The sequence below is a fragment of the Lathyrus oleraceus genome, chromosome 2 (genome assembly GCF_024323335.1).
Source record: "Lathyrus oleraceus cultivar Zhongwan6 chromosome 2, CAAS_Psat_ZW6_1.0, whole genome shotgun sequence".
In the NCBI taxonomy this organism is placed as follows: domain Eukaryota; kingdom Viridiplantae; phylum Streptophyta; class Magnoliopsida; order Fabales; family Fabaceae; genus Lathyrus; species Lathyrus oleraceus.
This window is the reverse complement of record NC_066580.1, coordinates 204,316,579-204,327,827: the sequence shown is the minus strand read 5'-3', so window position 1 is coordinate 204,327,827 and position 11,249 is coordinate 204,316,579. Positions and strand designations below refer to the sequence as shown.

General features: G+C 39.8%; 1 protein-coding gene across 1 annotated transcript; it reads right to left on the bottom strand.

Moving 5' to 3' along the window:
* Positions 1 to 1,856: 1,856 nt before the first annotated feature.
* LOC127122613 (uncharacterized) lies at positions 1,857 to 2,735 on the bottom strand. The gene has a single exon (XM_051052919.1). The coding sequence runs from the start codon at positions 2,733 to 2,735 to the stop codon at positions 1,857 to 1,859; it is 879 nt and encodes a 292-aa protein (XP_050908876.1).
* Between the last annotated feature and the right edge of the window lie 8,514 nt (positions 2,736 to 11,249).

Below are 11,249 nucleotides of genomic sequence, written 5' to 3'. Positions count from 1 at the left end.
TGATGTATTGGAAAATGGTTTATCCACAAGGTCGGATTTAAGGAAGGTGCCAACGGAAATGGGCTATTGAGTAGTGTTAAGAGAGTTTTGCGCTTGCTTCTTTCTTATTAGAGAGCTTCATGATTATATTGGATGATATGCATGAAATGATATGAATTATGCATGACGGGCTTATGCAACAGTATGAGGGTCTACAGATGCCCCCAGTTTGGGCATGATGCGCCCTAAACAGAGGTACATCTGCTTGGGTTACAAGGCTTCCAATTCGTAAGATGTGGGATGCGTCTCGCATGACTTCCCAACGCCTTGCCTTCCCACTACTGTTGGAGAAAGAATCTGCCATGAATCTTCTGATACCCAGATTGGTGTGCGGATACACTGAGGGGGATTACCATGACGAATGACGATTCTCGTAATCTCTTAGGCTGTAGTCTCACAGGTCTCAAGATCTTCGTGATCTTATATCTTTGTGTGTTGTATGCAGCAAATTGGGCATCATGGTTACCCTTAGACACTTTATGATCAACGTAAAATCAAGTTCTCATTTCAGCGCTATTGTTGTTATCCCCGAAATTTTCAATGCATTGTTTATATAGAAATAACAGTTATATTTCGTCCACAAGCAGAAAAAGTAAAAACGAGGAGATTCTGAATGAAAATTTTATTGATTGAAAATGAGCCCGTAAATAGGTGTTTACAATAAGGAAGCAACTCCTAAATGAGGTATTTCCAGGGAAAGGAGATAGGCTATGGAGTTATAGTTCCAGGGGACGACTTTAGTTCTTTTGTATTGGAAATGAGCCGACATCCTAATCACCAGGGGCATTGTGGGAGCATTCTCAACAGGTATCTGCACCTGATAGTAGGGTATCTCTAAAGTAGACACCCCACTAACAGGTATCTGCACCGGATAGTGGGGTGTCTTTACATTGTGCACAGTCAGAAGTGCATCTAGGCAACACGTTTCTTAGGAGCAACTGTTACTTTAATTCTAGTAACAGAGTCTTTATCATGTCAACCTTTGAGATACGGTCGACCTCAACAGACTCTTGTATCATGTTCACGGGATATTCGGCATGAGGAGGCATCAGATTAATGTTAACATTGGGCCCTGCAGGCGCGAATGATATGGCCTTTGAGTCAAGGAGGTCTTGAACTTTATACCGAAACGCCTTAAAATTATCAATAGTGTGGACGGGTTCCCCAGTGTGGAACTCACAACGTGCATTGGCGTCATAGCCTGGTGGGAGTGGGGACGGCGGAGGCATGGCTTCCCTTAGCTTAATAAGAGAACCATTTAACAGATGGTTCAATAGTTGACTGTAGCTCCTGGGAAGAGGGTCGAGTCTCCTCTCTTGTCTTCTGGGACGTTGTTGTCCCAGTTGATATTGTTGATAATTGTTTGGCCTGGGTGCGTACGGCTGCTGGTACTGGACATGCGGTTAATATGGGAGTTATTGTGGAATAGCATGAATGGTGTATGTCGGCTGTTGATAGTTGTTGGGAGTCACTTCTGCAACTTGATAGTATGGGGTCTGGTAAGCTTTACCTTTCCCCTTGGAGGTTGATGAAGCATTGGTTTCTCCCTCCTTTTTCTTGGGAAAACCACTATAGGGTTTATTTGTCCCATTAGAAGCATTAACAGGACCTTGGATTTTCCTAGTCTTCAGACCGTTCTCGATCCGTTCTCCAGTGACAACGAGATCAGACAAGCTGGAAAAAGTACTTCCTATTAGTCGGTCCAGGTATGGGCCTTGGAGTGTACCCATGAACATATCAACCGGTTTCTTCTCAAGCATAGGAGGCTGGACCCTAACAGTTAGGTCCCTCAAATGTTATGCGTATTCTTTGAAGGATTATTTAGATTTATGAGTCAAACTCTGAAGTTGTGTCCTATTTGGTGCCATATCAGTGTTATACTGATAGTTCTTTAAGAAAGCTTCATCTAACTCTCTCCAAGAACGCACATGTGAGCGTTCAAGCTGCATGTACCATTGCAGGGATGCTCCGCTAAGACTTTCTTTGAAGAAATGTATCAGTAGCTTTTCATCGCCTGAATAAGCCGCCATTTTTCTACAGTAGGACTTGATATGGGTCTTGGGACAAGTAATCCCTTGATATTTCTCGAAGGTAGGTACTTTGAACATAGCTGGGATCTTGACCCCTGGGACTAAGCACATGTTAGCATCTTCCAGCCTGAAGGTGGTATGACCTTCAATGGCTCGGACTCTTTCGTCCATCATTTTTAGTTTCCTTTCGAGTTCGGTATGTGGTGGTCTGAAAGTCTCGTACACCGATTCATTCCTGGGCATGAAAAAGTCTCCATTGTGGTCCTTTGTACCAGCTTGAGAACCCCTATGGATAGGGACATGGTAAGTGTGAGTAGCATTCAGATTGGTAGGAATCCCTTCAGCATGGGCCTGAGTGACAATCAAAACCCCATTCCCCATGATGGGATTGGTAGCGTTCACATTGACATTGGCTCTTGGGTTAGCCTGGCAATTCTCTTCTTGTCGGTGAATGACATTCTGCATGATGTCCATGAGTTTCCCGAGTTGGGTTCTCACTTGAGCCATCTTCTCTTGCACGGTAGTCTGGTTTTGCTCAATCCTTTCCATAGCTATCTTTTCCTTAGCTCGGGTGTTGTAGAAGTGGGAAGTCAGCTTGACGGCGAGAAATACTGGATAGAAAGCCAAAGTAATGGTGAGACCAACTGGATATATCATGAAATGCATGAATAAATGATTGATGCATGATGCATGTTCATTTTTTATTCTCGGGGGAACCTTATATGATTCATGATGCGACAGTAAAGCATTATAGAATAGAAATATAAAGTAGGAACACCGACTTTACACAAATCAAGCAATTTTGTTCATGAATTTGATATTACAATTACAAAGATATTAGGTAAAGTAACTCAAAACATGAAAAAGGAAACAAGGAGCTATGATCAAATGGTCCGCTTTACTTTCCTCTCTTTCATCTCCTTTAACTCAACTTTGAACCTTTTCATCATTCGATCACAAAGGTAGAGGAATCAGAGTATAGAGTGGGGAGTGGTCTTCTCATCAGCGTCTTCTAGAGCATCCTCTAGCTTCCAAGGAACTTATTGGGTTAATTCGTTGCAGAACCTTGCTAAGCAATCATACTTGGCTCGGTATAAAGCGGATGCAGGTTGCAACAAGTTGATAGATCCAACATAGGTGTCAAGAAGGCTATTCATCTGAGCTTTCTCCTTGAGCCAGCCCAAACTCTCATTCTTCAAAGCTGAAAAATGATTTTTCCAATGTTCAGAACTCGAGATGGAAATCTCAACTTTGTAACATTTCTCTCTCCAAATTTGAGGGGTAACATAGGAAACCCTGATTTCTTCCTCCTTAAGACGATGTTCCACCTCTAGCTTGGCATTGGCTTCACAGAGGGAAAGCTTGAGATCATGAATCTCTAGGTCGGATTCATCTCTCAATGCCTTCTTCTCTTTGACAGCCAACTCGAACCAATGGTGGTTGTCACCTCGTTCTTTTTCCGTCTGTTTCAACTATTTTCGGAGGGAACTCAACCCCATATCTGCTTGAGCTAAACCATCTTGGTATTTCTCTTTGAGGTCTTCCTCAAGCTTTTCCTTTTTTATGCTTTCTGACAAAAGCTCGAGATCCTCTTCACTCTTTCTTTTCAACTTAGCATGGTCTCTATCCAATGCGTGAAGCTTCGATCACAAGTCTTCGTTCTCTTTGGTTAACTGTGTGATAGTTGCTTTCAGTGCCTCTACTTCTTCCTTAGAAGCATATACTGGTTCTGGTTCTGGAGGAGGAATCGGGACATCCACACTGTATGTCAGCTTGAATTCTTTCGCCTTTTGCACCACCCATTGACGGTACGACTCTTTAGCTCAGTAGTCACATTTGCCTAGCTCTTTACCTTTGTGATGAATCTGGGTTCAAGCTCTCTTAACCCTCTGCAACAGAGTTGGGTTCCCTATTCCCAAACCAGGAAAGGTGAAGTCCTTCAATAATTCATCCATAGGTTCATTCTCCATCGGGTATCCCAATAGCCTCAGGGCCAACGAAGGGTTGTAATTGATGCAACCTCGTGGACCCATGAGTGGCACATTCGGGAAGTCTCCACAACTCATGATAACTTGTTCTATGTTGGAGGTAGGAAGGTACCAAACCAAAGCTTCGGCAGTAAGGGAAGCACATTTCTGGGACCACCTCAAGTCTTTCAAGAAGTCCACCCAAGGCCCCTTCTGAGGCATGTGAGATAAGATCCAAATATACAACAATGAAGCACATCTCAAAACCATAACCTTTATCTTCTCATGCCTAGTGTGCAAGCAGTAGTACACATCAGACACCAATGCAGGGATAGGGTTCCCAGACACGAACACACTAATGATGGAGTGGTTTATGTAGTCGTCGTCATTTGGGAACATGGAGAATCCTTAAATCAGTAGAGCTAGAATGGCACTGAAAGGAAGCCATTTCCCCTCTTTCTCCAAGGCCCATGCCTTGTCTTCCAAGAATTTTCTGGCAAACCCCCTAGGCCCCAGACCAAGGTAGACCTCTTCAATAAGTAGGTGGAGTGCTTCAGCGACTGATTCAGGCATCAATGGTTCCCCTATATTTGTAAAGGGAGGGTGGTCTTTCACATATCAATCTAGAAGCTTCTCATACTCTTCGATAGTCGGAGCCAATTGGAAGTCTTTGAATGTGAAACATCTGAGTGGTAGGTCATAATACTGGGATAAGGCTACCAGAGTTGAGACGTCTCTCAGAAGTTGGAATTTAAGTGGAAGGGTATTCCTTCTTTCTGAGCCCATCTTAGAATGTTCACTGCACAATCACAAACCTTTAGGGTTCTCCGAGAATAAGGCCCAAGTATATATGCAAATGCAATATGTTATGAATGCATATGCCACAAGAGGATAGGATCACTGTAGATTCAAGGGGTGTTGGAGGTTACATTTCCCTGCAAGAAACCCAAGTACCCTCACAAGGTGAGTTCTAAGACTCCTGAAGATGCTTAGATTCACGGATCATGAGGCAAAAATGTCGTCGTCGACACAAAATACTTGTGGGCCAACAACATTTTTGGGATGATCTCCTCTAAGTGAAGTTTCCTTCAACCTCAAAAGCCAAGGATTGTCTAAAGGTCCTCGGAGTCATGGACCCTCTTTGGAAGAATGGTTGTCAGTGTGAACGTGACTCACGTGCCAGCAAAACTCCAAATGGAATTTACTCCAATTTTATGTATGGAGACAAGCATCAGACCCTTGGCTAGATACAGTCAATGGTCCAATAACTCGGGAGTTGAGAGGACAATGTTGTCCCAACCACTCTTTTTCATCCAAAAGAGATTTGAATTGTGAAAAGAGTTTGGCAAGTCTAATCATTGGAACTTAGAGGGAGACAAGTATCTGACCCTTGACTAAGTACAATCAACGATCAAAGTACTTGGGAATTGAGAGGACAATAGAGTCCTAACTACTCTTTTTCTCCATCCTAGCACCTAGATCTAACTTGTTTGAATAATTAGATGTTTTAAGGGGGAAAGTCAATTGTCTAGTCCTCAGTCTAGGTACGGCCGACAACCCAATTACTTGAATGTTATGTACAAACACGTACACCCCATTTCGCATTCCAATTTGTTATAAAAATGTTTTTGAAAAAGGTACTCGACGTTGGATCAAGAATTTGAATTTATTATGAAAAATAGTGAGTGAAGAATGGAGGTGAAAGATAGAATAAGGTTGAGAAGAGAACGGAGAAGAGATGATGGAATGGGTTTAAGAAAAGAATAGAGGAGGGATATGGATAGTGGATCGTGGAATGGATGGGAGATACTTAATGTTAGACCAAGTATTCACGTTGCAATGGTGTGATTTTTATTAGGAAAACAACTTGACATTGAATCAAGTACCTTTTGTTTCTTTTGAAATGCTTTGTCTATTGTTTTGTATTTTATCTTGGTTATTAACATGCATCATGAACTAACTAGAAAGGAATAAATCTAAGCTATTACATGACTAGGGGGTGGGTGAACATTTAACCCAAAAGGGGGGATCCACTCAATACAACATGAAGGCATGAAAGGGAAATACAATTGACAACTCATGTGTCATTCCTAAACCATAAAAGTGGCATGACACTTCAAATAATACAAACTAATGATAAAAATTAAAGGAATAACTTGAATGGTGTTTGATCTCTCATTCACATGTCACCATAAAAAAACAACAATGGTTAGTATGCATTAATAAAATAGAATTAAAATGTTAATTCAAATGGATGAGATGGTATGATGAAATGACATAATGATCATGGTGGGAACAATGGATATGCTAACGCATCATATCAAATTGAAATATCATTTTCAATTTGGATCTAATAACCACAATAAAAGAAATTGAACAGTTCAAAGGGAATTAAAGTCAAGACATGAACATGGAAGAATTAATCAATTTTTACTCCTAAGCATGAATTAAAAGTCAAGAATTATGGGAAAATTCTAATAAAAAATTACATGGTGATCAAGTATTTTTAGAGAGTTTTTCCAATGGGATCAACAAATGAATTAACACCTAACATATTAAAACCCTAAATCTGATCTAATTAAAATTCCTAAATTCCCAAATGAACAATTAACAATTGAATGGATTTTATTATTTTTTAATCAATCAACAATTAGAAATCAACACTACAATTAATATCACAAACAAGAATTAAAGTATTTAAAAGAGAAAGAAGTAAAATCAAGAAAATAGCAACAACAAAAAAATAAATGAAAGGATTTGGGCCAGGGGGTTCATATTTGGAAAAAAAGGTGCATGAAGCACTCAAGGCGTATGGGCCTTGGGGTGTTAAGCTCACTGAAATTGGCCTTCTGGCCAGGGGGTGTGTTTGGAATATGGGGTGATAGCTAGAAACAACGTTGGGCTTAGCTTGTAGAAGCCCAATCCCATGACCAACATCAATTCAGTCACGTGTGGCAATTGGAAAAGAAAATTTGATTTGGAAAATTACCATGAAAACATGCGCCAACCAGAGACACGGTTTAGGCGAGGCTTCCACTCATCACCATTGTGGACCACTCCGCCGGAAATCGCTTTCGGCGGCGTTGGCCACCAAAACAGGAATCAGATACATCGACTGGTTCGTCCACACCTCCTCTGTCCGAATCTCAACTCAATTATTCAAGATCCCAAGCCTAGGTATCTAACCGGATTGAAGACTATCAAGAGACCTAAGAGTTCATCATCAAATTAAATAACGAATATGCTATGATCCACTCTCAAACCTTAAGGCTATTAGTGCTGATCCAAAACTCAACCTATAGGTAACTAGAAACAAAGAAATTAAGATGAAATTTAGAATGCTTACCGAAGTAGTTCGAAGGTGGTGATGACAATGGAGTCTCAGGTAGGTCTCGTACTTCCTCCTCTTTCCTTTGAACCTCTTGCTGCCTCCACTTTCTTCTTCTTCTTCCCCTCTGATTTATGGTCGTATTTGCTCTGAATCTGAGAGTGAATCGTTGTGTGATTAAGAGGCTGAATCAAGAGTGATGAAGGTTGTTGCATAGAATGATCAGGGAATATAGAAATATGAGGGCAAATATTTAGGCGAATGAATTTGGTAGCTCCATGATGATGTTGAATGGTTGGAGATTGAATGCGTATAGGCGAAAACTAATCGAAGATGATGAAATAATCTTCAATCAATGGAGTGTGATTGAGGATGATTGGAATTGAAGCGTGATTCCAATAAAAAATGGAGAGCGATGAATGTGTAATTTTTGAGTGAAAAAATGATCAACCTCCTTGAGTGAAGGACGAAGATGAATTTATAGGTGGTTTGGCCTTGGGATTGCGGATTGCAATTCTGTTATGACATCTAGCAAACTGAGTTAGTTATGAATCTACTTTGGGATTGTGGACTCCAATGCAGATTGGTTATGATTTTTGATTTTGTGATCCCAATGTAATTCCAGCTGGAATTATTTGGTTAGTGAAATTTAGTTGGTGAGTGGTCGGTTAGTTTCTATGTCAGTTGTCAATGAAAATTGTGGTGTAAATGTTATGTCGTTGTAGCTTATCCTTTTGCTCCGTGCTACTAAGTTGGCCCTGCAGGGTATGCATCAAACTTTGACATGGCTATGCCCCATTTTGACTTGGTTTGATGTGATGCAACATGGTTTTGCAGGCATATATTGTGGTGCATTACCTGCTGCAATAACTTGGTCAAGTTGTTCTCCTGCGGGTGTTCATATGCATGATAACTAAGTGCCTGATGATTGCTTGGATTGAATGGTTAAATTGTAATGAAATACAACTTTAGTCATTATGCTTCTATGAGTAAATTATGTTGATGTCCATTGCTAATGGTTTGGCTTGTTTTTTTTACAGCAGGTGATCATGTGCATGATGATTGCAACAGGTATTATATCCTACAGACAGTGCACTTGGTTTTCCTATGTTTGCAACACCTCAGGGCTTGTGCATCATAACATGGTTCTTGATTTGGTTTCACTGCTCTGAAGCCTATGTGTATTATGTTCTAACTTGTCTCATATGTTAATGTACTGAGTGGCTTTTTGTTTCAGCTGTGAATGTAACAAATAGCATGGTTAGTGATTGCTTGTGAATGGGTTCTGACTTAGGCTATACTTCAGGTGGATTGTTGTTTCTGAAATTTGGCTTATGCTTATGCTAGTGTGATTAACTATTGCAGGTTATTACCAACTTGCTCCCCAATGCATTTAGTTCAGGTCTGAGTAGGTTATATTTGACATGGCAGCAAATCTGGTTCATTGTTGTAGTGCAGGGTTATTGTTGAGCATGAAGCTTAGGTGTGCTGCAATATGATAATGTGCGTTCTGCAGGTCCATAATGCTATTATGGTGGTCATTGTAAGTCTACCACATGATGCACTTGGTGGTGTGATAGATGCTGCTTTGGATTGTATGCAATGTCATAGGTCTGTCCAAGTCCTGATGGTTGCAGGGCTAAGGTTCTACAGGTTCTGACCTGGTTTCCACAACATGATATTTCATAGCTTCAGCTTGTTTCATGTTTCAGCAGGATTATTGTTTGTGTATTGGTGAGTTGTCATGGATCCTATGCTAGGTATCGTTTGCATTTCCATGAATGATTTGTTTAGCTACTTGCATTTGTGAATGGCTTGTTGCATTATGAACTTCATTTCAGCCTGTCGTGAAAATATGTAACATGGTTGTCTATTGTGTGTCATTGCATAATTGTTGATTGCTCAACTTTGACCTTGTTTCATCTTGCCTTTATTCATTATGAATTTTAATGGTAACTTGCAGTTTTAGGCTTGGATTCATGTAACACTGCTTCATATGGTTCATGGTTATGTATTTCATTCTATATTAGCTGTAACCTAATGTTATGCATTGCCTTGCTTTTGATGTGCATGTGTATCCATACTGACTTGCTTCATGTTGTGGGTTGTTTCCTTGTTTTCTTTTGCAACTCATGTAGGTCATGGTTTCATGTAGTGGACAAACAAGATTTCATGACAACAAAAATGGATCATGAAGCATCATGCCTAATTGGCCAATCCAAGATCAAAAACGGGATATGGGAGATCAAGGTCAAGATTAGGATAAGGATTTGGGATTTTAGGGTTTTCTAGGATTGGGTTGACACTGGTCAAAGTTGACCAAAAGGTCAACTGTTGACCAAAGTCAACATTTGGTCAACACTTCCATTTTTTTTGTAATTTTTGGATATAATGAACATTCTCATGCCTTGTAAGGGATTTTAAATTTTGGGAATGAATGGATTGATATGGAATGAATGAATGACTTGTGTTGAATTTTTCATGAATATGATTGATGACTTTGAATCATGAACCAATGTATGAACATACTTGAAATGGATCGAAATGAAGAAGAATGAACATGGATGATAACCAAGGCTATAACTTGAATGAAACATTTGAATGGATGATGGAGTGGCTGATGAATGATAATACTTAGATGAATCACCTTAGCATGGACCAATGGATAACAACTATGACCTGTACAAAGTATGAATCTTGAAATATATATGGATGATACAAGACTTAGATGAATCACCTTAGGCCTTAGTATGGACTAATGGGCAATGAGATTGCATGAAGCAATGGACATACCATGAACAAACTATGCACTAGAAATGACCAGATGAAATGAACATAAATAAACCATGAATAAGCTATGGGCTAGTAATGGGAGAATGACTGGATGATATGCCATGGACTTGAATTTGAACCAAAGGCCACGAACAAGCCAGAAATGACCATGTGGGGCCATGGGATGAATGCCAATCAAACCAAAGAAAACACATGACCAAGTGGGCTTAGACCGAATCTTGGCCAAGCAAGTGACACATACACCATGGAATGATGATGAACCAATGAAATGGGGTTAGGGGTACACACAAGGAGTAGTTTCATGAATTAGGGTTTGGGGATATGATTAGGGTTTATGGAAACCAACAAGAAGTCACGGTTGAATCTCCAATGTTGAGCATATACACAGGCTTCAAGAGATACCTCCAATTAGGGTTTGATAGTTTGAGCCCACCTTTACCTGTAGAGGAACCCTGGCTCCTACTAGATGCAAGCACAAAGCTTGGGATCTAAGATACCCGTCCTCTTGTATTGGACCATGATTATGCAGATGAAATGAAATGTCTATAAGGCTATGCATATGATTAAGGTTAGTAACCTATATGAACTTTGTGAAGGATAGGGTGAATTTTGGGGTATGACAACGATGATGAGGGATTTAGCTTTTACAGGCTTCAAATAATTAATTATTTGTATAATCTAATTAATTATAGTGGTTGAGACTTCAATTCAACTTGATTGATTAATGAGGGCACACATTGATTAAAGTTATAATCGATTATGAGAAAAAAATTGAATTTCAAACAATCTCTAATCGATTAGACCTATAAGGTAATAAATTATTTATTCTGTTTTTAATCTCCTTGCTCACTTTGGGTTTTGTCATGTATTCGGGCTTGGTTATTTGCTTTTGGAACACTGATTCCTTCAACATTACACTCGTTGGCAAGATATTTCATTATTTTCTTGGAAAGCTTGCTAAATGAAAACATAACCTTAAAATTTTTTTATTGATATTCAGTAAGCATAAAAAGACTACTCGCTTGAGAATTTCATCAAAGTTTCCTGATTAAGTTTCTACTGAGTTCTTTACTTTTGAAATCTCAAGGTATC